This window comes from Furipterus horrens, unplaced genomic scaffold (genome assembly GCF_987537825.1).
Source record: "Furipterus horrens unplaced genomic scaffold, mFurHor1.1.pri manual_scaffold_16, whole genome shotgun sequence".
Classification (NCBI taxonomy): Eukaryota; Metazoa; Chordata; class Mammalia; order Chiroptera; family Furipteridae; genus Furipterus; species Furipterus horrens.
The window spans coordinates 348,954-376,359 of NW_028327186.1; the positions used below are offsets into that span (position 1 = coordinate 348,954).

At 47.8% G+C, this 27,406-nt stretch overlaps 1 protein-coding gene and 1 pseudogene across 1 annotated transcript in view; both read right to left on the reverse strand.

Moving 5' to 3' along the window:
• Positions 1–5,302: 5,302 nt before the first annotated feature.
• NIPA1 (NIPA magnesium transporter 1) overlaps positions 5,303–27,406 on the reverse strand; it is a 29,370-nt gene continuing 7,266 nt past the window's right edge. Inside the window, exons 2-5 of the mRNA XM_090263718.1 lie at positions 18,332–18,379; positions 17,280–17,370; positions 9,250–9,410; positions 5,303–6,457 (exon numbers count right to left, since the gene is read on the reverse strand). Of these exons, the coding sequence (XP_090119844.1) occupies positions 5,946–6,457; positions 9,250–9,410; positions 17,280–17,370; positions 18,332–18,379 (812 nt within the window). The 3' untranslated portion in view covers positions 5,303–5,945. The remainder of the gene's footprint in view (positions 6,458–9,249; positions 9,411–17,279; positions 17,371–18,331; positions 18,380–27,406) is intronic.
• LOC149991945 (uracil phosphoribosyltransferase homolog pseudogene) lies at positions 23,929–24,769 on the reverse strand (annotated as a pseudogene).

Sequence of the window (27,406 nt, forward strand, 5' to 3'; positions counted from 1 at the left end):
ATAGTCATGGGGATGTACAGTACAGTATAGGGAATACAGTCAATAGTAGTCTAATAAGTATGTGTGGTGGCAGATGGGTACAAGATTTATTGGGATGATCACTTAATAACTTAAATAATGTCTAATAACTGGGGTTTACACCTGACGCTAAGATAATATTTTATATCAACTGTAACTAAAAAATTACAAAATGAGCCCTGGCTGGTTTGGCTCAGTGGACTGAGTGCCGGCCTGTGAACCAAGGGGTCACCGGTTCGATTCCCAGTCAGGGCACATGCCTGGGTAACGGGCCAGCTCCACAAGTGGGGGCACGTCAGAGACAACCACACACTGATGTTTCTCTCCCTCTCTTTCTCCCTTCCTTACCCTTTCTAAAAATAGGTAAAATATTAAAAAATAAATGTTATATTAGAAAGTAATCACTATATGGTAAATTCTTTTTTTTAAAAAAGTGTTTTTTAAAAATCCTCACCCGAGGATATGCTTATTAATTTTAGAAAGAGAGAGAGAAACATCAATGTGAGAGAGAAATATTGATCAGTTGCCTCTGAGCCGCGTCCCAACCAGGGATTGAACCTACAACATTTTGGTTTACGGGATGACGCTCCAACCAATTGAGCCACCTGGGCAGGACTGGTGAATTCCTTTCTGTGTCATCTACTTCTTCCTTCAGACGAGCACATGTGGACATTTTCTACATTGAGGTGGAGGCCTGGGTTACTCATTTCCACAAAGAAAATGGGAAACATTTGATTGGAAGTTAAAATGATCTGAAACCCGAGACTACACAAACATTTCACAAATGGGGAAACAAACGGGTGTTCAGCTAGAAATGTTATTTTATTTTAAAACACATACAGATTAATAAATAGTGGAAAACTTAACAAATAGCCTTTTTATTTACATAAGGCAATTACATGCTATGACTACTTCTATACAGCAAAATATAAGCGAGTCTTAGCCATTGACAAATGTGTGCGCGTGGTAATTGGAAGCTCCCCGGAACATTTACATGAAAAAACTTTGATGCAACCCATCGACATTTTACATTTTTTATCTTGTCTTCCTCCTCTCCTTCATGATTATATTCCCTCTTACAAGAAAGTAACGGGTAACTGAAAAGACGCGGGAATGGTACCTAAAAACAGCAGCCTTAAATTTTCCCAAAGTGCAAAAACACGGACATGAAGGTGGGGGGCAAATTATTCTGGTGGGACAAATAAAAGAAATACTGAGCTTTTCCATGTGACCCTTTGGCACTAGTGGTTCGGAAGCGCCTGCCACTCACCTGGTGCCAGGTAGCTCACTGTCAGGGCTGAGTGGCTGGGAAGCAGGGAGCTCAGCATCGTTCACAAATTTAACACAACGGAGTCAATCTGGTGCACAAGCCATTCAATCTCTGTCAGAACATAACCCTACACAGGACCCCAAAGAAGTGCATCACAGCGTCGAGAGTGTGACCTTTCCGTGCAGCCTTTAAAGTCCCCTGTTTTACAACAGAATATGTACAATCCTTCCTCTTAAAACGAACGAAAAGGAAAATGAAAGCTTTGTGGAATTCTGCAAACTTCACACCCAGCACTTCCCTTGCTTATTCAGTGCTCGAAGCTGCGTGTCTACAGCCTGGTCCTGAGCAGACAGGAGGTCCAGACGAGCCGAGTGTCCCCTGGTTTCTCCCAGGCCACCCTGCCCACGACACTGTCACCCGAGACTGCCGGCGGGTCCTCAAGTACAAGCACTCTTGGACAGCCGCTTTGGAGAACCATCCTGACCCTTTAGAGGTAGAGAAACTGAGGCACAGAAAGGTAAAGTGACTCACCTAGAGTTACACAACTCAAGAAAAAATTGAAAAAGAACAAATAAATCCTTCTCCCTGGTCATGCTCTGGGCCCTGGCCTATGTTCTCATCACATTGGGTAAATTTAAAATAGATGTTATTTACATGATCCCTGTTCTACTGAGTATCAATTGTTTTACTAGATGATTTTTTTGATGTAACACAGTTACATTTTCTTAAAATATAATTCTTTTGTTGCATTTAGCAGCATGTGAGAAATGTGTATGAAAATAAACGAATCCTGGTATTGGGCCAAATCCTCCTTCCCGTCACTATTATTCTGCATCTTTTCAAATAGACGGAGGTTTAAGAATCTGGCCAGATGTGAAAAACTACCAAAAAGCTAAAGGACAGACCCTTCAAGTTCATCACCAGTACAAATGTGAGGTGGAAGTGAGGAAGAGAGAAAATTGAGGTATTTGATATGATAAACCGTTTTATGGTGTGACTGCTGTACGAATGAATGATCTTTCGCCTCTCCAACTCACGCTCACAGACCCCAAGCTATGAATGTAACACACATGGGAAACTCACACAGACACATTCTGGGGAGCGAGGTCCATGCTAAAGAGTTAATGTTGCCTTTTTGGTCCCTGAGAAGGCAGAACACCAAACTCCATCTAATCCTGCTGGATGGGTGACCTACGTCCGTGGTGTCAAACGCCGTGAGGACAACTCCCTCAGCCCGCTGGAGCCCAGCAGACAGTCGGGGACAGAATGAAGCGGAAGCACGCTTCCCTTTCCCGTTTCCTACTCAGTCGCAGGAGGCCCCAGTCAGGACCAAGGACGCATCAGAAAAGAGCTGTGCGTGCGGATCTGCGGACGATCAGAGCATTTGCTGGGCTCTTCTAGATGAGTCGAGAAGCTTGGAAAAGAGGGCTCGCTCCCAGCAAGGCTCAGGCAGCACACCAGTGGCCGGTACGCATAACGCCTCCGGCTCCATGGCCGGAAGTGGCTGCCCACACCTGGGAGACACGGCATCCCTGGCCTTGCACACCTGTCTAGGAACCGGCCTCCGGAAGTGAGCACAGTATCTACAAAGGGCTGAGCTGTCAAGGAGAACGAAGGACCCTTTAATAGTGCTCTTTTGGGTCATACATGAAACCCAGAGAAAGAACAAAGACCAACCTGGTGCTGCTGGAATGAACTTGTGCAAATAAAACTGAGTACGACCAACTGGCTTAGAAGGTAGGAATTGAAATATTTCTTATTGCTGAGCCAGGAGCAGTGAAGTATATAGTTCACTGACATTCTCATGTGAAAAGACCATAATGACATCGGAGTGAGGATCCTGCCTGAGGTTCGAGCTGCGGGCAGGTCTCGCCCTGCCCTCCTTCCCCAGAACCGTCTCTGCAGACATGGACCTGCCCTGCGGGGCAGCTGAACGCCCCGGGTGGTCTTGCTGCTGGGTTGGGGTTAGAACCCTCGATAGGCTCTACACTTGATCAGTGAGCAATCTTTTTAAATGCCAAGGTTCCGAAGAGAAAATAAGGCATTGTCCATGTTAGGAGAGGAGAGAAATGCCTATTTAAGTATCTATCAGTAGTAAATCTGCATGTTGTGATCACAAACATATGATTTTTGAGGAGGCTTGAAAACAAGTACACAGTAGGTATTTTTCTTAGTTTTATCAGAGATAAAACCCAAATGTTTCATATGTATTTATTTCTGCAGAGATCCATTACCACTCGAGGTTCTCCCCTAAAACTCTCACTTGGAGACTTTTTTTTTCTTTGCAATTCCAAATGAATTATGAACACATGAGTTTGTAAGATAAATACAGTTAAATCAGAAGTTATATGCTCTATGGCAAACTTGACAATTAGGCTGTTAGACCTCTTGTCATGTCTACTGCTTTGAGGGTTGAGTCCCACATGTGAAATACAATGGACGACAGGAACTTTGTTCCACTGGAAGGAGAGCTGCACATCTGACCAAAATAATCTGCTGACTAGATACCAGATGTGAACCTGGGCGACCCACCTGGTCTGGGACCAGTCACCTTCTGAGATTTTGTTTTAGTCTAAAAAAGTCATAGGGATTATCCTGAAAATGTCTCCTCTGGGTATCCATGGTATAATTGTGAATGAAAATATAAGGAACACCAACAGATGCATTTCAACTAAGTTTCATATAAAGTTGTAAAAAAAAAAAAAAAAAAAAAGAACAATGACTTCCATATGACCTGTAACTTTCTCGGTATAAGTGTACCGCCACATGTATTCTTTCAATTTCTCAAACAAGGATCCTTACCTGGGAAACTATTTTTATGCCTAAAAGTATACTGACACAGCCACATTATATTTTCAGAAAGTTCAGTTCAATAAATTAAGGCTGCGTTCCTTAAAATACTGGTGATTAAAAAACAAACCTCCGAGAGCTGATAAAAAGAGTGAGGAACTTTGTGAGCATTTATTAACTACCAGTAAATGTATATATATTTAAATCACTGACAACTCAAGATCATCCCATGATCATCACATGTACTTTTAACTCATAAATGTGTTCTTCACTCTGTTAAAGAATCACATTTTGCTTAGCCTCTTTGTTCAACACTTCAGGAAACTGTTCCTTGGGTGTTTCGAAATGTTCTTTTTTTTGCTGGAAAAGCATACTTTTTCTTTAGTGAATTAACTTTAATTGGGTATTATCAGATTCCACATTCTGCTTCAGCGAATCAACATCACCCACCCCCACCTTCGAAGTTGGCACAGTTCCCTATTTAGATCAAACACTGAACATGAAGCACATGATATCTGGAGGAAACAGTACATTACTCCATGCTTTGTTCCCTTTAATACCCATGGAAGGTTACTCTAGACAGACGAATGGTCTCTTTGATCAAAATACTGGCATAATTAATGCCTACTCTGCATTTCAGAAGTTTAATGAGAGCTGGGTGAGTAACTGTAGGGTATCCGGCCATCTCAAACAACAGGGAACTGGCAAAATTAATTGTTTTCCTTTTTTCTAGAAATTCTTTTGAAACTCACTCTGTGTGTTCCAGTTTGACTAGCTTCAGCTTGATTGTGTCCCTTAACTTGCTCCTGTACCACAGGGAACTTGGTATGTGTGCTGCTGGATAGTCACTCTCTTATCTAACAGCCTTATTATCAAGTTAAATAATTTATTTCTCCTGAGTGGCCACAATGTTCGCTGAAAGAGAACGTGGGTATATTTGATACTGGATCCCAGTTACATAGATTGAATGCAAATAAAATACCTCATACTACTTAAGTCAACTGTCGTTAGTTGGACAATAACTACATGCTAATCGGATTGATTCTTTCTAATGTGTCTTCAGTCTTGACTCTCTTCCAACAAATGAATATACTGTTAATTTAAAACCGCTTTACACATTTATGTTTTGAATAGGGAAACATTAAAGGAGTAGTCAAGGAGGTTGTGTTATTCTAAGTTAAGAGAACATTCACACAGTAATAGTCAGATTAAGTGAATAGTTCAAGTGATAAAGGCACTGAAATTGACTGAAGCGGCTGAAAGTCCTCCTGGAAACAGAGGCCTGTCTGTCCAGCCACTCTTCTCTCTCCATCTGCAGTTAGCACGTCTTGAGTGGGGGAAGGGAGTCAGCTCATTAGAGGATTAAAAACAATCAAATGCATATACCTCTTAATTGGGTGAGGTTATACAGGCTTAATGGGAAATAACACAACTACAGTTACGTTTACTGTACAGAGTCAAATTCAAGACAATCTCTCCCATTTGCAAAGTAATCTTCCCAGGAAGAACATCTGCTGTCCGGCAAAGACTAACCAGACCGAGCCCATCTTGATTTTCTATTTAAATAATGGTGAAATGGTTTAAAGGAAAGAGTATTCACGAAAGCTTCCAGGTTAATGGCAATGGACGTGACATTCCTCTCATCAGAGAGATGACGCCCAGGCAACCATGTAGCCACTTCAGACCCCCGGAGGGCTACGCCCCAATCTGGTGCTGGGCAATGCCCCCCACTGCCCACCAGACCACGCCCTGATAGATAAGCAGCTCTAATACCAGTGATGTTTGGTCTCTTGTCCTTCCCGGCAAAGGAGGGCCAGAACCCCCTCCCGTTTCCTGGTCCTCGCACCGCCCAACCCCCTGCTGCATCCTAGTCTGTTTTCACGTTAGATTTGTTCATCTCCCCCAGGTTGAAATTGAACTCTTTGAACACCTGTATCAGCACAATCCCCACGGAGACAGTGGTGAAGCCACAGGCCATCCCCAGGAAGTCCACCAGGCCCACGTTGCTCCACTCCCGGAAGAGGATGGCGGAGGCCAGCAGGACCAGCGTGGTGAAGACCACGTAGTAGATGGCCCCGAACACGGACGAGTCGAAGCACTCGAGCGCCTTGTTGATGTACCTGAACTGGATGATGATGCTGCAGCCGAGCACGGCCAGGAGCACCAGGCACAGGCAGAGGGCGCGCTGACTGGACGGGTTGTTGTGGAAGATGTCTTGGGCCGCCAGCCCGATGCCCTTGGTGGAAGGCACGGTGAAGCTCCCCAGCAGGGAGCAGATGCTGATGTAGACCATGATGTTGGTGGGCCCGTGCGCCGGCGCGATCCAGAAGATGAGCAGCAGCAGCATCAGGAGCACGATGCACAGGTAGCCCACGAACACTGGAAAACACAATCGTCCTGCTTTAGAGGCAGCTGCGCGAACCGGGCAGGGGGCGCTCCCCTGCGTGCGTGTGTGTTGCGGGTGGGGGGGGGGCAGGAAAGCCAGGGGTACTGGTGGCAGAGTGGGGGCCCAGGGATGCACAGACAGCTCCACCGGATCAAAACGCATCCCGTTCTCGTCACAATTCTGCTCATCTCCTGGGACTTCTGAGTGAAAAATACGCTCATAATAATCAGAGCCCAGAACCTGTTTTATGCATAAAATAAAGTAACTTTTGAATGGATTTCATCTGCACTGAGTTTTTCAGACTTTCATCAAGAATACTGAGCGTCTGAGTCGCCAGCACGACACCCCCACACGAGCCTGTATTTGCAGCCCCCGCCCCCGGTGAGTCCACACAGGGGTGGGGCCTGCGGGCTTCACCACGTCTTCTATGGTTAGTTGTACCTGCGCGCCCTATTTTATATAAAACACCAGCCATTTCTCCTTCGTGGTACAGTTCGGGCAGTATATTAAACATGGGCTTTGAAATTATGTGTATGAGGCTGTAATTTCTATGAATTCCATCCCTAATTGAAAAGGAGGTGCTAGGGGCTGGCGGGATAGCGCTGGATTTGCACACCAAGCTGGCGGGGTGAGAAAGTGAGAAATAGGAACCTGAGACCCTCTCCTGGAGGAAGAGTCCCGCCCCGGGGGAGGAGTCCACCCTGGGTGGGAGGGGCTGAAGCCCCGCCCCAGGGGAGGAGCCCGCCCTGGGTGGGAGGGGCTGAAGCCCCGCCCCGGGGGAGGAGTCCACCCTGGGTGGGAGGGGCTGAAGCCCCGCCCCGGGGGAGGAGTCCACCCTGAGTGGGAGGGGTCGAAGCCCCGCCCTAGAGGAGCCCCGCTCCGGGGGGGAGGGGTTGGAACCCCGCCCTGGGGGAGGGCCCTACCATGGGGGAGGATTCTGAAAGATGCTAACCAAGAGGGGGGGATGGAAGAAGAGCTGAGAGCTGCCTGGAGGCCTGACCTGCAAACTAAGGGGCAGAGGACGGCAGAGAGAGCCCCACTGCCCAAGTGGGGGAGCTTTAGAAGCAGCTGGAACGCAGGTGCGTGGGCTTCTCTGCAGGAGCAGCAGCTGGACCTGGGAGTGGAGGGGTCTGAGCTTTGTCTCGTGGGAAGAGGGGACGGCAGGGCTTTCTAGCTTGGAAGGGACATAACGGGACTACATTTCAAAAGGGTCCCAGGCATCAGTAAAAGGAAGCGGGGCGTGAGAGGTCACGGCCAAAGAAAAAGTGGGCATGGCCTTGCGAGCAGCGAGGGGACAGGGCGGGCACGTGGCCGGAGGGCGTGGGCAGCTGGCCGCGGCGGCCGCGTGAGAACCGGCGGCCTGGAGAGAGGCGCCTGCCTTCCAGAAAACCTCCATTTTCACGGCCTCCACGGTAACTTCTTATTTTTATCTTTAGAGAAAACAGCCAGATACCCACAGCCTTTTGACGCGTGCTTCCCACGAGGGTTTCTCAGCCGTTTCCGTTATCCTGCCGCCGCGCAGCCGTTTTACACTGTCCCCTTCTTGTCCCGCATTTAACTTAGTACATGTGCCTGTGCTCACACCTGTGTGCTCTTTTTCACCCCCAAGGACAAGATTTCCCTCTCGGTGGGTAATATCACCCCCACTAAAAAGGTGTGCTTTACACTTTTCTCTAGAAAACTCCTGCCAACCTTCCCTTCTCTTCTCCTCTTCCAATATTAGAGCCCACGTATCAGGGGTTTCAGAAATATAAGTAAACTCTGATCTTAAGTTCCTTCTGAGGCATTTATATGACAAAGAGTCACTCTGCTGTTTTACCTTTAAGAAAATTTTTTTTTTTAAATTAGAAACACCTTTAGTTTAGTAAATTAAGTGGCCAGGATAATATTTTATATTGCAGGTTTTTAAAAAAGTTTACATGTTAAAGAGAAAAATCTTTTTGCTGCCATTCTGTCTTCATACCAAATTATTCCAATTAGACATGTTTTTTGTGTAAGTTAGGACTGGCTATAGTGGCATCGCCCACAGTCACCAAAAGGCAAAGCCTGTGCACACACTGCTCTGCAGGCCAGGTAAAGCGCGTCCCCGGAGACACTCAGACCTGGCTTTCTGACCTTTCTTTCCCATCTTGGCTTTGGAAGTATTTTGTCTCTTACAAGAGGAAATGAATATCACAATGCCAAGGACTGAGCCATAAAAAATGACTGTCCTGGACAACTTCACCATGAATTCCTTTTCCACACCTGACAGACACTCTGTGGCAGTGCCCACCACTGCTGTGGAGAGCTGCCAAGTGGGGGGGAGACTCTCGGTGGTCGGGACACACCTGCACTAGGACTCGTGGGCTGCACTTTGGTCGGTGGCACTTGTCTCACGTTGTTGTCAAGAACACAGGTGGTCTACTGGAAGTAATTTCGAAGAATCTATACTTTAAGACTAAGATAATTATGCAGACTATTGGCTTTTTACTGTAATTGTCAAAAAAAGAAGTTATTGTATTGTACATCAAAAATACACAGGAAAAAGAGAGATCTCTCTGGTGAATGTGAAGGTAAATCAAGCTGGGTGGTGGCTCTGAGACTGTGTCACACCAGGGGGAAGCGGGCTGGGACTCACGTGGTCCCCCATGTGGGTCCCAGAGCTGACCCAGCAGGGTGGTGGGGGCCCGGGAGGCAGGGGCACTCTGTACAGGACAGCAGAGGGTCTGGGGACACACCATGGTGCCCCCAGGAGGATCACACTGGACATGGGAAGGTGCTCCCGGGGCGGCCAGAAAGGGGTCACCTGGGTTGGTCAGCTTCTCCTCCAGCTCGGCCTGCGTGGTCACACTCTCAGATTTCGGGGAGTGGATAATCAGCACGACAGAACCCGCACAGCTGAGCAGGCACCCCAGCTTGCCCAAGATGTTGAGCTTCTCCTTCAGAAGGTAAGAGGCTAAAATGGACCTTCGATTAAAAAAAGAGAAATCAGAGTTGAAATCATACCACTTGATCTGTATCTACTCACTGCAGTTACTTTAGAAAAACTGCCTTTTCTTTTAATTTGTATTGTTGACACTATGAAGCTACATTTTCTCTATAGCTATATTTTACTTTCTAGTTTTAAGAGTAGAAAGATTAGAAATTTACTGAACACACACTTATTCAACACAAACAGGATTTTCATATGAACTCTCTGCATTGCCACTATGCAGTAATGGCTCAGCTCAGTGTGGTGGTATTCAGTGGATATCAAATATACCCGAATAGAAAAGGAAGTTTCGTGACTGAAAAAATTAAAATACCGCTTCTTATTATTTTTTGTTGTTTATTTTTAGAGAGAGGGGAAAGGAGAAAGAGAGGGAGAGAAACATCACTGTGCGGTTGCCTCTCACTCGCGCCCCAAACTGGGGACCTGACGTGCAACCTAGTCATGTGCCCTGACTGGGAATCGAACCAGCGACACTTGGCTCGCAGGCCGACGCTCAATCCACTGAGCCACAGCAGCCAGGGCTTTGCTTCCTTATTTTTAAAAGCAAACAATCGAAAAACCTATGTGAAGCAGAAAAGAGGGATATGAAAAGTGCTAAAATAATGACAAGTAATTCATAATCAAAACACTTAAAATAAATTGAGAAAATGCACAAACAAGAAAAAAATCAAAAGGCTAATAGTAACTGCATTATGGTAAGTGACTAATTTTCTTTTCTCTAATATCCAAGACATTTAAAATGAGATCACATTATTTTTTTTAATACAAAAATGTGTTCCTCATAAAACATCTATAATCTTAAGGCTGGTAATGTTTCTTTTCTTATATAACATTAGTGTGCAATTTGGATTGGAAAACCTGGGCTTTTAAAAAAGATTTTATTTATTCATTTTTTGAGAGAGGGGTAAGGGAGGGAGACAGAGAGGGAGAGAAACATTCATTGGTTGCCTCTTAAAAGTGCCCCAATCTGGGACAAATCCCGAAACCCAGGCACGTGCCCTGACTGGGAATCAAACTGTGACCTTTCACTTTGCAGAACGATGCCCAACCCACTGAGCCACACAGTCCAGGGCAGAAAACCATGGCCTTTAGGAAATCCTGTGACTGGTCGCTGTCACTTTCTTGGTGTCATGCTGAAAGCAGGCAAGGACCAGGAACATCCACGAGGAGGCCACCAGGCCAGATATATACGGGATCGTTCCCTTATAAATTCTCTTTACAGATGAAACTGAGCCTCAGAAAGGATTACTTTGAACCCACTGCCACCATGCTAACAGGAGGTGACATCAAGGTGGCAACACCCCCGTGAGGCCTAGGCTGCCATCTTCTCCCTTGTACCCCTCTGTCTGTCCCTCAAGAAGACCCGGCAGTGGCACTGGGGAATCCTCAACGTCACTGAAAGAGCCAACAAGTGACGTCAGAATGCACACCTGTGCATTAATCCGGGGGCTCTGAGTAACTGCAGAGAGGAGGGAACCAGAGGGGGGTGTGGGGGTGTGAGTAGGAGGCATAGTGGGGGTGCTCTTAGAAGCAGGAGGGGGTGGGCCTGAAGCCAGCCTGGGAGGTCAGGTGGGCTCTGCCGTCCATGAAAAAGGCAGGAACAAGTCTGGACCAGGAGGCCATTAACTTAAAAATAAAAAGGGCTTTCAAACTGCGTGGCAACAAGCATGTATTGAGATCAGTAAGAAAAGCCACTCAGGGGGCACTGACTCAGGCAGAAGCCCAGACAGTGCTCCGCGTGGAGACAAAGGCTTGGGGGACAAGGCGATGCGCATTTGTGAGAAAGGAAAGTGTGAATGGCCCGAGATGCCTGAGCCTGAGCCGGGGCTTCAGGAGAGAGGCCACTACTCAAACGGTCAGGTTTGAGCCGGGAAAGGCTCATTGGCAGAGAAGGTGGGAGAACTAATTCCCAGATCCATGAGTGAGGCAGGGCAGTGAGAAGCCAGGGACATTCCCTGACAGGTGGAATAAGGGAAACTGAAGCCCATTAAACAATCAGAGCAATTTACAGCCAGCTAATGAACCCCATCGGTTTATCTTCCCCAACCAAGGACACTTAGGAGTGAACGGTTTACACATTCCAGACCTTCCCGGGGCAGACTGGCCTTGGTCCCCGTCCCTCTTCAATAATGTTCTTTAAAAATGAAATTAACCAGCCCTGGCTGGTGTGGCTCCGTGGATTGAGTGCCGACCTGTGAACCAAAGGGTTGCCGGTTTGATTCCCAGTCAGGGCACAGGCCTGGGTTGCTGGCCAGGTGCTCCCCAACCCCCGCCCCGCTGGTGAGTGGCTTAGAAGCAACCCATCAATGTTTCTCTCTCACATTGATGTTTCTCTCCCTCTCTTTCTCCCTCTAAAAATAAATACCGTATTTTTCATACTATAAGACGCACCTGATCATAGGTTTAGAGGAGGAAAACAAGAAAAAAATATTCTGAACCAAATGGTGTACTAAAATAGTTAATAAAACAACATTTTGACCACGTAAAGTGAACAGCAGTCAACAGCGGTATTAAGAACCATCACCACTGTCATTAACAAATGAGAGACTTTAAGGTTCAAGTGCTCTTCTAGTTTTCTGGGAACCCCAAGACCTCATCATCGCTGGTGTCAGAATTGATGAAGCTCAGTTGCTCACAATCACTGATACCACTTTCTTCACTATCTTCATACTGACCAGACGCCCTGAGGTTCAGCAGGGAAGTGGGACATTTAAGCGTCCCCAAGGGTTTCCTGTGGGCCCACCGCTTCCTCTTCTAACAGGTGTCGCCACCGCTGACAGGTCAGGTCATACACGTCACGGTCTGTGATGCAATATTCGCTCCGTAAGACGCACAGACATTTCTCCCCCAATTTTGGGGGGAAAAAGTGTGTCTTATGGAGTGAAAAATACGGTAAGGTCTTTAAATATAAATAAATAAAACCAACCAGAAAAGTAACCCAGACCCCTCTAAACACACATTTTGATGACTCCACATATTGAAGGAGAAACCTGAAAAGCTGATGAATATCCTGTTAAGACCCTCCCCTGAGACCTCCTCTAGGAGTCCAGCGGTCAAAGAAAGATTAAAAAAGTTTCAAGACGAAGGACCCATGGTACACTCTCACCCACACCTTGTGTATCTTCTCTTTTTGTCCTAAACTCTAAGGGTCCCCACAACACTGACAACCAGGGGAACACTGGGCAGCGACAGCTCATCCCAGGCTTAGCCCCTGAATCTGTCTCCAAGGCCAGTTTTGTTCTGACTTCCCCGTGAGCTTCTTTCCTCTAATGTTTCTAGAAAGTAGGAGCAGCCCCGCCTGGCTCTCTGCTGTTGCTTCTTCCCTGTCCCCAGCTTTAATTAACATACTCTCAGAGGCACCTGGACTCGTGTTGTGACATCTTTCCTCCACAAAGTCAAGAATCCACACCCCACCAAGGCTGACTTGTTCCAGGCTGGGTCCCCATCTGGTAACATTAAGAGAGTTCAGCACTGGTGCTGTGGTTCAGCGGGTTGAGCCCCACCTGCGAATGAAAGGGTCGCCGGTTCGATTCCCAGTCAGGGCACATGTCTGGGTTGTGGGCCAGATCCCTAGTTGGGGGGCGGGGAGGATGGCGAGAGGCAACCACACATTGATGTTTTTCTCCCTCCCTTCCCCTCTCCCTAAAAGTAAATAAATAAAATCTTTTTAAAAAGAGAGAGAGCACTCAAAAGTCAGGCATGTTCTCTATCAGCGGGAAGCTGGATGAGGTGAACAGGTAGGTGGGGGCTGGACACAGCCAGGCAACGAATAGGGAAAGTGGAGATTTTCTCAACCCTGTTGCTCCCAGTCAACTCCCAGGGGTCTGAGACCCACGCTGGAGTCATCACTTTGTGTGGTACCCCCCCCCCCCCCCCCCACCGTTTGCCTGACAAAGGGCTGCTCCGGCCTCCAGCCTGTCTGCAGTGCACCTGTATCTAAAGGCGGACAGAGAAGGAGCATTTCACTCTGGGACAGAGGGGACAGTGACACCCAAGGAGAGAAGGCATTTCTATGGTGCAGCTACCACAACAGAGTGACATTCACACTCAATAACCTCATTTTCAGTCCCCGCGTCAGATCTGCTTTCCTGTCACCTTTGCAAACAGCCCTTCGGGACACAGGGTTGCTTTAGGCCCCGGCGAAGGTTAAACGGCCCAGTCCTCACATCCAAAGACTTGAGGCCGGACACCCGCAGGACGGTGCCTCCTGACGACAGCTCCCCTCAGTTTTCAAGAGGCTCTATTTCATTATTTTATTTATGTGATTTTTTACATTTTATTTTACTTTATTTTTTTTGGCCAAGGCCAACTCTCTTATTCCACTGGGAAACACCAGAGGGCAAACAAAACGGTAGAGTGTTATTAGTATAAGCCAGCAGTCAAACAGAGTGCATCACGGAAGATTGCAGGCACAGTAAGGACAACAGAACAGCAGACGTGACTCACGACGGCCAAGTTGAGGGGTCACAACACACCATGCAGGGCCACACAGGGAAGCCCTGGGGCCATTGGGGGGGCCGGGGGAGGGGGGCTGTGAGCACGAGCCTTAATTGTGGTTTCTGCCAAAAGGAGTGAGCAAGGCAGGGAGCGTGGTGGCGGCGGGGGAGTGTTGGTTACTGTCAGTAACCTCAGGACTCAGGCGCATAGGTGGTCTCTGCTTGTCTGGTACCTGGCGCTCCAGAGATGGAGGGGACAGTGGCTGATAAAGGAGGAGGGAGGGGAGTGGGCTCTGGATTGGTTGGTGTGCATTTGGAAAGCATGCCCCCCACCCCCTAGGAGGGGGAGAACTCCTAAGGACAGGTCAGGGATTGAGGGAGCAGAGGCCATGACAAAGTGACCTTGGCGTTTTAATGGACGGCCCACAAGAAGGTGTGTCTGGCACATTCACACAGGCATGTATGTGTTAAAGCATCAGTTTAGAGAAGCTAGAGACTTGTGGCATTAAGGGCACACTAAGAAAGGGTCTGGGCAAGTGCTCACCTCTGAGTCTCCTCCTCACTGAGAACTAGTCCTCGTCTGTCCCTGTGTGGCCGTGACGGGCAACCCCATGGCAGCCGGGACAGGAACAGAGTACCTGCCCATCTAACAGGCCTCCCCCAGCGGGAAATCAGTGACTGCTTTGCTCTAAAGCTTTTCCCTCTGCTCTTCCTGGGCAGCGGTAGCTCCAGCCTGTTGACTTTGGAGCTGAGATTAAATGAGACACACTTGAAAGCTCTTTGACTTAAACCAGGAGTCAACAAACTGGTCCAATCCAGCCCTCTGCCTGTTCTTGTAAATAACGTCCTATTGGGTTACAGCCATGTTCACGTGTGTGGTCTGGTCTCCAGCTACTTTCCACTACAATGGCAGAGGTGAGCAGTCACGACAGAGGCCATGTGGGCCACAACCTGGAGTATTTACCCTCTGGCCTTTGCCACCATGAGTTACATGGTTCAATGGTCAGCAAATGTGATCACACAACTACCTGAAGCGCTGGCCTACATTACATGTTGGCACAGGTACATGCTGGCATGGGGCCACAACAACACAGAGGAGCAGCGTCCCCAGAGTGAGGGTTGGGGACTGGGGTGGAGGTGAATGGAGGGGCAGTGTGATAAAGAAAAGGCAGCCCCGGCTGGTGTGGCTCAATGGGTGGAGCACTGGCCTGTGAACCAAAGGGTCGCCGGTTCGATTCCCACTCAGGGCACATCCCTGGGTTGTAGGCCAGGTCCTAGGGGTGTGGGGGTGTGTGCAAGAGGCAACCAGTTAATGTATCTCTCTCACATCGATGTTTCTCTCCCTCCCTTTTCCTCTCTAAAAATAAATAAATGAAGTCTTTAAACACACACACACACACACACACACACACACTTTTTGATATCTTTACTCTTTCCAAATTAATTTATTTTCTTCTTTTAAAAAGAAGTTTCTCGGGATCCTGAGTCAAAGGCAGCCTTTTTATCCATAATACCATCTCACATGGTTTCTTGAGTAACACTGTCTGAAGATGGAGCAGTGAACATTTCTGATGCGGTGGCTTAATTATCAAAGGCCATGAGAAAGTTCTGTGGAAATTACCCCGGCAAGGCATTTCAGTATCTGTATGTGAAATGCGAAACATGCCAAGGTCACAGGGTCGCACTGTTTGTTTGCCTGATTGGTTTTCAGGGGCATGAGTCAGAGTGGGAGGCTGAGATGCAGGAAGCCGGAGTCACGGTTCCCTGAGGTGAGCACCAGTCACACAATGCAGACTTTCCAGGGCCACCCAACGGGCAAAGTGACGTCAAACCACGTGTGATATTGGCCTTCTATTTGGAAAGGGCAGCGTGCTAATCGCACAAACACATTTTCAAAGGTTCCCCCGTGCAAAATATATTTGTGCTTTTTTAGGCCACAGAACCTTAAAGCCTAAAAACACAAAATTAAATACATCCATCACAGACACACTTCTGTGCAAGCATTTGGGGGTCTGTCTGGAACACAGCAGAAGACCAATGTATAAAGTGAGTTAGGAACCTGGATTTTATTTCTCTTCTATCACATCTGAGTGATTTCTTTCAAAGTAAAACAGAACATAAATAGGGTTATGGGAAGATATGTGTTGAACTATTTAGTGTATGTCTCCTGAAGTCATTTTTTGTAGGTAATAAAATATAAAAAGATTCCATTTGTGCCCAGAGCAGCGTGGCTCAGTTGGTTATCATCCCACAAAGTCAAAGGTCACCAGTTCAATTCCCAGTCAGGGCACAGGCCTGGGTTGTGGGCCCAGTACCCAGTTGGGGGCGCACAAGAGGCAACCACCCATTGATGTTTCTCTCCCTCTCTTTCTCCCTCCCTTCTCCACTTCCTAAAAAATAAATAAAATACTTCCCCTCTCTCTAAAAAATAAGTAAATAATTTTTTTTTTTTTTTTTTAAAGATTCCAGCCCTGGCTGGTGTGGCTCAGTGGGTTGAGTGTCAGGCTATGAACCGAAAGGTCACCGGTTGAATTCCTGATCGGGCACAGGCCTGGGTTGCGGGCCAGGTTCCCAGTTGGGGGTGTGAGAGGCAACTGATCGACTGATGTTCCCCTCTTCCTCCCTCCCTTCCCCATCTCTGAAAATAAAATCTGAAAATAAAAATATGTGCTGTGAGGTGGTGGCTGGAAGCCTTCTCACCCCCAGTTCTTCCTTTCCCCCTTTGACCCACATCTGGGCAACCTGGGAAGGAAGCCAGCACACGCCCTTGGGTCCTGGTGTTCCTAGTCCCTTTGCAAGCCCCAGCCTGGGGATGGGCACCTCCACCCGGCTCACCTCCCGACTCCAATAAGAATCCGAAGCCCAGCCCCTCTCCCGTGTCACTCTGGACCAAACCAGAGCCCTGTCGGCCCTTGTGAGACTTGAGTCCTGCCGTTCACCCACTGGGGCCCAGAGGTGACTCGTCCCAATGGCTCAGTGTCCGGCAGGGAGTGGTAGGCACCCAAACAAAATACCAGCTGACTAGCTTTGCTTAATGATTTCTCAGAATCACTTGCCAATGTGCCGGGAAAACTTGAGTCTCTTGGAAGTCTTCCAGGGCAAACATGGAGAATGACAGATAATATGACATTCGTTGATATGCATAAATAAGTTAGGATTTGAAATATACTAAAGCAAATTTCTAAGAGAAGGTTAATAATTCATACAACTACATTTGAAGGAATAAAACTAAACCATATAGAGAATACTGAAGACCTGTCTCCAGTTATGATTTTACTTTTATTATGTGAACAGAAACATTAAAAATGAGAAGTCTTACATATATATGTGCATACACCTACATATGCACTCACACACACACATATGAATGGCACATTAAAAACCAAAACACAGAATCCCAGATCTCACCCAAACGGCACTCCAAGGGCACCCAGGGGCGTCACCAGGACCGTGGGGACCGCCGTGTAAGCCAGGAAGTTCCCGATCTGGCCAACAGCCACTGTCGAGACAATGACAGGACATCACTAGCAATTACAGAGCTCTGTCCCAGCGATGATCAGAGAGGCAACTGGGGAGGCTCGGCTCTGACACAGCTACTTCGTTTCCAGGACTTGGGAGAAACCAAATGTGGGGGGGGGGGGCATCATTTGCTTGTTTAAGGGTCCTGACTGCGCAAAAGAGCAGCCCCCGCCCCACATCACTGTCCCCTGGCTGGGGAGCAGTTTCAGCCATCTGGAAATTCCCAGCTAAAGGCAGTGGCGGACAGTGGGAGCGACACTGTGTATTTCCACTCTATCCTTAACACATCCCTGTTTTACGACCAATCGCGCCGAGCTCCCTGCACCCCTGAAATGGCCTGGGACCTGCTGCAGCCTCGGCCCTGCGGCCACACTGCCACAACCGCAGGGGGTGCCAGGGAGCACTGGGTGGCAGGAAGCAAGAGCTCCCATACCGGCTCTTCAGTGAAAGCAACAGGCATCTGCTAGATTATTTCTCAATTAAAAGGCAATGTGAGACCAACAAACCTCCAGATATTTCTGAAATTTCACATATCATTTTTCTTTACATATTTAAAAGTTCTAAACTCTAATTTTTTAAATTTAGATTATAGCACACAACCCCTGTGCGTTTTTATCAGACCACATGATCTGGTCCTCACAGCTGAGTGAAGAAGGCTGCCTTTGTGAAACCTATTATGTTCAGCAAAAAACATGTAATTTCACCAAAGGCCAACAGCCCAACTACACATGAGTAGCAGGAGGTGCTTTAGCGTCTCAGGGCCCAGGACAGGGTGACCTGGGCTAAACTCAGGGCTAATTGCAGGCGGCCGGGGCCTCTGGGCCTCCTGGTGCTTATTCCTAAGGACGGAGCCCACCTCATCCCCTCCCACTCCCCCGCCCCACCACGTGCCCCATCTCATCCCCACCCCAGTCCTACTCTTCACCGCACACGGTACTTACTTGCAATTGTGCCTGCCCACCACACAATGTCTGTTAAATACGAGGTACCTATGAAAGAGGGAGACAAACGTCAGAAAACCAAGAAGTAAGAGGTTTACAAGTTGCATCCTTTGAGCGCCAGCCTGTGAATCAAAAGGTGGCAGGTTCGATTCCCAGTCAGGGCGCATGCCTGGGTTGTGGGAGGCAACCTATCAATGTATCTCTCGCATATTTCTCTCTCTCTCTTTCTCACTCCCTTCCCCTGTCTCTAAAAGTAAATAAATAAAATCAAAAAAATAAAAAGAAGTTTACATACTGCATACTGAAAAGAGGAGTTACATGAAAAATAAAGTTGAATAGAATGTCCTGGCCGGATAGCTCAGTTGGTTAAAGCATCATCTCTATGCACCAGAATTGTGGGTTTGATCCCTGGTCAGGGTACATACAAGAACCAACCAGTGAATGCATGAATAAGTGGAACAACAAATCAATGTCTCTCTCTCTAAAAACTCAATATGTAAAAAACAATTTAAAAAAAAGAATAATGAATGTCATACTGTGGAGAATCTTTAAGTTAGTCTAGAAATAGCAGCATGACAAGCCACCAAAAGTGGCAGATACTTTTTGCAACCAAGTCAAGCCGACCCAAACAACAAACTGAGCCTTTATGATTTGGGGTGGGGGCATGCAACACACGACCCAGAGACACAAATATTCGTTGGAATAAAGTATTTTTAAAAATAAACCTCACCCGAGGACATGCTTATAGATTTTAGAGAGAGGAAGGGAGGGAGAGAGACATCAATCAGTTGCCTCCCGAATGTGCCCTGACTGGGAATCGAACCCACAACTCACCGATTTAGGGGACGATGTGCCAACCCACTGAGAGCCACACTGTCCAGGGCTGGAATAAAGTTTTATGTTTCTTCCCAATGAGATTTGTTCTTTGAAGTCCCATTTTCTCATGTATTTACTTTAACCGATTCATTTATAAAATTATTTTACAGGTCACTCAGTTTTCATAATTTAGAACTTACCGGCATGGCTGTTTCAGCGACCTGGGCAGCAGACCCTTATGCTCACCCAGTGCTGAGACTCTTGCCGAGTCCCTTGTGCTCCTGTAGGTCCGTCCCGCCCGTCCCTCTTCCTGCCTGTGTGACAGGTGCCTTCAGCACGAGGGTCTCCCAGCCTCTGAGACCCACACCGGTCCTTCAGGTATGTTCCAATGCCCGTCGTCTGAGAGGTTCCTTTCCATCCAGGTTAAAGCACCTACTTCTAATCGGACATTCTCATTCTCGGTAATTTGGTACAATGAGCGCAGGACGCCAGCCTGCGGCATGGAGGGGCAGAGCCGCGGCTCTCACGGTGAGTGCTTAAAAAGGCAACATGCCGGGGCAGGAGGGGCTGAGTCAGAATGTCACCGCCTGGCAACCTCACACAGAAGAGCGACGTCAGCAGGACTCATCAGTGGAAGGTAAGGCGAGTGGGTGAAAGTGGGCTGAGAAGCAGCGTCGCCACGTGGTCTCCGGGAGGCACCGCCTCTGGTTTTTCGTTAATTATAAAAAGTTGTCTGTACTGCACTTGACAGACGCTGACAGACACCATGGCGCCAGGAGGAATCAGCATCCTGTGCCTCCTGAGAGGTCACCGAGGAGGACAGTGTCACCTCGGCCGTGTCCCTGCCAAAGTGCCTCACTTGTCCCCGATCAGGACGCTGAAACAGTCTACGAATTAGCCGGCCTGTACCCTTCCGAAATGGCAAGGTCACGAAAGGCAGAGTAAGGCTAACTGCTGTGGCAGATGACAGGAAACTAAGCGGACTGGTGGTGACTGAACATGACACACGGTGCCCGATGGGACAAAGGGCAATATGGAAGCAATGGGCTGAATCTGAATACGGGTTGGGGGGGATGCAGACTAACCCAACCCTCTCTCCGCACAAGCATGTGGCTTGTGGTTTACCCTCTGGCACTAGGGAGCTGAGGGCCACACGGCCAGGGGACAGCACTCAGCTAACAGTGACCCCTGCTAGGCAACGGCCCCTGACCTGGTGGAGGACCCAGCTGTGGGCGCCCCGACTCGGGTTGATGGCTCTCGGAACAGGCACTGCTCCTGTGGCCCAGAGATCTGCCTCTGCTGACAGCCTCCAGCCGGGGACGCCGGGTCCCGGCAGTGACTCCTGTCCTCCTGAGTGTGTCTGATGCAAATGTGACCCATGTCATCGGATGAGCCACAGAGCGGAGCTGAGCCTAAAATGCCCCCAGTGTGCCCTGCGGGGCAGTTATCCGCTATCAGTACAGAATCCATGTGAGTCCCAGGATGCGCTACATTCCATGCCTGTTTAAGAGAATGTCCCTTAAACCCATGCATGCTGGGTGTTTAAGAAGGAAAGGTCATGTCATGGCTGGTGTGGCTCAGTGGATTGAGCATCAGCCTGTGAACCAAAGGGTCACCAGTTCGACTCCCAGTCAGGGCACAGGCCTGGGTTGTGGGTCAGGTCCCTAGTTGGGGGCGTGAGAGAGGCAACCACACACCAATGTTTCTCTCCCTCCCTCCCCTTCTCTCTAAAAATAAATAAATAAAATCTTTAAAAAAAAAAAAAAGAATGAAAGGTCACGAGTCCGCATCCAGAACACTGCTGTGAAGAGGCCCGTGGACCAGGTCTCCAGCAAAACAACCCTAACTGGTGAATAAAGTATTAAAACACATGTTTAAGTCTCTGGAAATTGTCCTAAGAGCATGCAGGACACCAAGACACATTTATTCAAGAAAACCCACAACTGTAACTCTCAGTAAGACCAGTGAGAGTCTTAGCACAGCAGCTAAGACCCACTCATTTCTCCCCCACAGTGGCCGAGTCTCTAAACAAATAAACAAGCAAACAACAGAAATGGGGAGAGGAAGCGGTATCCACAGACGCTACCATGTATTACCTGAAACGTCGACGTAGCAACAAAAAAACCATGAGCCAAAAAAGAAAAAGAAAAAAAAAGAAACACAATGAAAAAATGAGCACAAGAATTGAATAGACATTTCTCCAAAGAAGATATTTAAAAAATGGCCGAGCCCCGGCTGGTGTGGCTCAGTGGATTGAGCGTTGGCCTGCGAACCAAAGTGTCACAGGTTCGATTCCCAGTCAGGGCACATGCCTGGGTTGCAGGCCAGGTCCCCAGCTGGTGCGTGAGAGACAACCACACAGTGATGTTTCTCTCCCTCTCTTTCTCTCTCCCTTCCCCTCTCTCTAAAAATAAAAATAAAATCTTTAAAATCACCGTATCCTTCTTTCTGGGGGGAAAAAAACCAACTCTTTTTCTCTTTAAAAATATATATGAATTTAAAAAAATAAATAAATAAAAATATATATGAATAAAAATTTTTTAAATGGGTGAAAGCACATGAAGAGACACTCAACATCACTAATCACCAGGGAATGCAACTCAAAACTATGATGAGCCCTGGCTGCTGTGGCTCAGTGGATTGAGCGTTGGCCTGCGAGCCAAATGTCGCTGGTTCGATTCCCAGTCAGGGCACATGCCTGGGTTGCACGTCAGGTCCCCAGTTGGGGGCACGAGTGAGAGGCAACCACACAGTGATGTTTCTCTCCCTCTCTTTCTCTTTCCCCCTCTCTAAAAATAAACAAACAAAACTAACAAATAAATAACTTAAAATAAAACTATGATGAGATATCACTTCATATCCATGAGGACAACGAATAACAAAGAAAGAAAACAGGCGTTGGGAGGACGTGGAGCGACTGAACCCCTGCGCACGGCTGGTGAGAGGGAAAACGGTGCGGCCGCCGGGGAAACAGCAGGGCAGCTGCTCAGTTACACAATCACCACGCGCCCCAGCAATTCCACTTCTGGCACAAGGTACACCCAAAAGGATTAAATGTTGTGACTTGTACACATATACTCATACGCCCATGTTCACAACAGCATTATTCACAAAAGGTGAACGGTGGAAACCACCCAGGTATAGATCAACGCGTCAATGGATAAACTGAATAAACATGATACAATGGCTTTCCTGGCTGGTGTGGCTCAGTGGACCGAGCACTGGCCTGGGGACCAAAGGGTCACTGATTCAATTCCCAGTCAGGGCACAGGCCTGGGTTGCGGGTCAGGTCCCCAGCTGGGGGCATGCGAGAGGCAACCACACAGTGATGTTTCTCTCCCTCTCTTTCCCTCTCTATAAAAATAAATAAATAAAATCTTAAAATATATATAATGGCCTTGTCCTTTTTTTGTTGCATATGAAATAGCAGTAAACAGTATAAGATGGACTATTAGCCTTGAAAAAGAATGGCATTCTGACCCGTGCTACAACACAGGGGAGCCTTAGAGACAATACGCTAAGTGAAATAAGCCAGTAGAAAAGGACAACTCTCTCATGAGGGCACTTTTATGAGGTCCCAACAGTAGTTCCGCTCAGAGACAGACTGCAGCACAGCGGTCACCAGGGGCCAGGGATGGGAGTAGGGGGGTTATTGTTAAATGCGTCGTATGTCACAATGGAATCATGAAAAAGTTCTAAAGAGCCCTGGCTGGTGTGGCTCACTGGACTGAGTGCAGCCTGAGAACCAAAGGGTCACAGGGTCGGCTCCCAGTCAGGGCACGTGCCTGGGTTGCAGGCCAGGTCCCCGGTTGGGGGACACGCAAGAAGCAACTGATTGATGTTTCTCTCTCCCATATTGATGTTTTTCTCCCTTTCTTTCTCCCTCCCTTCCTCTCTCTCTAAAAACAGATAAAATCTTTTTAAAAAAGAAAGAAAAAGTTCTGAAGAGAATAGTGATCATGTTCACACAACATGAATGCACTTAACACTATTGAACTGTACTATCAGAAATGGTTAAAATGGTAAATTTTATGTCATGCATATTTTATCACACAAAAAAAAACAACAACAAAAACCAAAAACAAACCAGCTTCAGAAGCAGAGGTCTGATGATGTTAAACTCCATAGCTGTCCTGTCACGGTGAGGCACTGCTGGACTCCCTCCTGAGCCTGCAGCACCTGAATCACAAACCAGAAGCACGAGGCAGGGGGGCCTGGAGCCCCCAGTGTCTGCAGCAGCCCGCCCTGCACTGATGCTGTTGCCTTGAACCTCGGCGTCGGGTGTTCCCAGTAAGCTGGGTGCTAGGCAACTCCAGGAGGCGCTGGCTGAGGCCCCAGCCTCAGAGCAGACACCCTCAGGCAGCGCTTCCTGATGGGAAAACCTCATCTTTCAGAAAGTCATCTTTTTGGTGATTCAAGGTACTTAGAAGCAGGGCATCAGGACCACTCTGCAGAGGTCCCTGTGTATTCATGTCCCTGCTGGGTTGTCCCCTGTTCTCCTCCTCGGTCTCTAAGGAGTTAAGGGGAACCAGGAGGAAAACGGGGCAAGTTCTTCTGCTCATTCGTGCATTTGGAATGAGAAGTATTTTATGTTCATGAATAAGCTATTGCTTTTTTCTTAAACCTCAAATACTTTCTTTTTAAATACACCCACTTCTAAAAATTACAAAGCACCTTTAACACAATTTTCTCTGCCATTCCTCAAGTTAATCAGTGAAACATGTAGGAACTCAAAATATAGCTGTCATACTACACAAGCTGATTAATTTTCCTTCAATAACTTAGTCTGTTCCAAAGTGTTTTTGTCCAAAATGTGTAGGTGCAGCAGGATGAACTTGTGTGGTTGAAACTGTGATTTCTGGAAACTCCTGAATGATGGATACGGCACCGTGAGGTGCGGAGAACAGACTGAGTAGGATGATAAGGCTGGGCTGAACTCCACGTTCTTCAAGGACAGTTACAGTGCTGAGACCGGGACACATCAGAAGGACTTTCCTCCTACCGATGTCTGCAGGGAACCTGGCAGAATGTCTCCGCATCACTCTGAATCCGGATCTTCCCAATGCGGATGGACCGACAGCAATCTCGTAAGCCTTGTTCCGTGGCACCCCCACTCATGATGCTGCCCCACAATTTCCCTTCTCAACCTTCACGCCTTCGTACTTGCACCCTGTGGGTGTGGTCACCACGCGTTCTCTATATGGCAGCTGATTCAACCCTTTTTGCACAGCCAGTCTGATCAAACGCCCCGCAGAAAAGAGGAGGTTCCCTCTGCGGGCGGTCTTGTCCTAGACGGTGGTCTGCAGCTCCCAGATCTGGTCGTTCACGGGCAGCAGCTTCAGCTGAGCCCCAATCTGCCCGGAGACTTGGCTGTCCCTCAGGATGACGTCATGGACTGATGCGTCACAGTCACCACTGCCACCGGGTCAAGGTCGGCGCCCGGGCAGGTCTGAAGGCTCCCCTCGCCCGCTACGCTAGCACCGCGTGAGCCGTGAGGAGGGTGCGCTTCGCTTCCAGAGGGGCTGTCCCTCCCTGCAGGGCCTGGGACTCACGGCGTGGGGTAGAGGCAGATTTTACTTGTTGGCTGTGACGGGGCACCCGACACCGTGATTCCGCGGCCATACACCGGACGCGGGCTTTCCCCGCAAGACCAAGCCCTAAGGATCAAGGCCAGCGGGGCCAGTCGGGGCCGCTCACGTGCCCTGCTGATGGCCCCACCTCCTCGGGCCTCGGGGGTCTGCTGCCCTCTCATCTCCTGCGCTTTAGGCTATTGCTTAGTGATGTCACGATTACAGATACGCTTTTCTTGGTCTTTTTTATTACACACGAAAGAGAAGCCAACAATGCAAAATGGAGGTTAACTAGGTGCTTGAACGGTATTGTTTTCTGTATCCTACTCGGTGTAAAACTCCAGGGAAGAGGAGGACTGGGGGACAGCCTGGTCAGGCAATAAAAACTAAGAACTGAAAACGTGTTACAAGGCACACAAGGATGCAGAACAACGTGACTCCCACTACACGTACGTAACGCAAAGGAAAACGCAGGCAACAAAACTGCCTGGGAGGGCCTAGCGTCAGATTCAACCCAAATGCCAAACCAGGAATTAAACACGTTCCAATCACTGAAAGATACCATGCTTAAAGAAGTAAAGGGAGGTGTGATGGCAACTTATCAAACAGAGAATATCGATCAAGAGAGAGAAACGATGAGGTACTAAAATAGAACAGAATAATATTTCAACCACGTAAAGTGAACAGCAGTCAACAGCGGTATTAAGAACCATCTCCACTGTCATTAACAAATGAGAGACTTTAAGGTTCAAGTGCTCTTCTAGTTCTCTGGGAACCCCAAGACCTCATCATCGCTGGTGTCAGAATTGATGAAGCTCAGGTGCTCACAATCACTGATACCACTTTCTTCGCTATCTTCATACTGACCAGACGCCCTGAGGTTCAGCAGGAAAGTGGGACATTTAAGCGTCCCCAGGGGTTTCGCGTGGGCCCACTGCTTCTCTTCTAACAGCTGTCGCCACCGCTGACAGGTCAGGTCATACACGTCACGGTCTGTGACACAATATTCGCTCCATAAGACGCACAGACACCCCCCCCCCTTTTGGGGGAAAAAAAAGTGTGTCTTATGGAGTGAAAAATACGGTATATACATATTTAATAAAAACATCCAGGGTGGGGCAAAGGTAGGTTTACAGGTGTTTATATGGAAAATAATACAATAATTAATAACAAATAATACAATTACAGACTCTTGTGCTTTGCCTACTCACAACTGCAAACCTACTTTTGCCTCCCCTACTATATGGGTCATACATAGTTTATATAAGATCATCACTTTAAAACTCTATTTTGACCCTGGCCGGTGTAGCTCAGTGGATAGAGCTCTGGCCTGTGAGCCAAACGGTCACTGATTCAATTCCCAGTCAGGGTACGTTCTTGGGTGCGGCCAGGTCCCCATGTGGGAGCACGTGAGAGGCAACCACACACTGATGTTTCTCTCCCTCTCTCTCACCCTTCCTCTCTTTCTAAAAATAAATAAATAAAACATTTTTTAAAAACAACTTTATTTTGAGGAAGCTATCTATAAGAATACTCTACATTCAAAGATTTATATGCAAAGATATTTAACAGAACACATTGTATGAAACTTGGGGATGAGAGCTCAGGGACCCCCGACCCGCAGAGATCCCCTGGTGTCGTCGATGAAATGAAGACTTCCCAGGCAGCTTGTGCTCGGGGAGAGAAGGCCGGCAAATGTCTGAGAGACAGATGCCTCGATTGCCTTCCTCCAAGGTCTTTTATTGAGTGCAGTCAGCTTCAGGGCACAGAGCATGTGCGCACAGCTCATCAACCAATGGTAAACGGTGCTGATTACAGAAAACAGATATTGTTCAGGGATAGTAATGGAAGGAACGTTGAGATCTCCCTCAGGTCAGGGTGTGTTGGATGCAAAGACTTCAGGTGGCTGTAAAATAGGGAGGGTGAGTTCATTTTGAGTTAAAGTTTAAATCTCTGCTGCTGGTACAATAAAGCGATTAAGGGAGGCAAAAGAACAGGGCAAGCTTCAAAGGACATAAAGCTTTTCCTCATGGCCCGATTCCCACCGGGGCCCACTGGCTATAGCATTGAGGCAGGTATGCACCCAGCTTTCCCGGTTTTCCGGTCAGGTCTTAAAGGCTTCGTTTCTTTTGCCTGGCCTGCGCGGGGCTCCAAGTCTCGATACTTTCCCAGGAGGACCCCAACAACCTGTAGGACACACACAGGTACATACAACACAGACTCCAGGTGCTACTGCATTTTTAATGTGCACAATGAAGAGGTGGCCCAGCTCACAGCAACGTATGTGCCACGGCTGGATCCTGATTCTAAAAGAGAAACTGGGGGAAAACTCGGGGGATAATCACAGAAATCTGAACACTGACCAGACATGTTAGACTATTAAAGAATTATTGCAATAGTTTTCAGATGCAAGAAAGGTACTATGGTCATGCTGAACCAAGAAACATTTGCTGAGATATACTGATGAGGTGGTATTCTGTCTGGAATCTGTTTCAAAAATACCACTGGGGTGGGGATGGCGGGCTGACGTTGGGGTACAGATGAAATGACACTGGCCAAGACCACTGATGGCTCAAGTTGGGTGACAGGTACGTGGGGGTCCGTTACACTATATCCTCTATGTATATATTTGATATTTTCCAAACTAAAAAGGTTTTAAAAATATTTTAAGGATATCCATGTTTTTGGA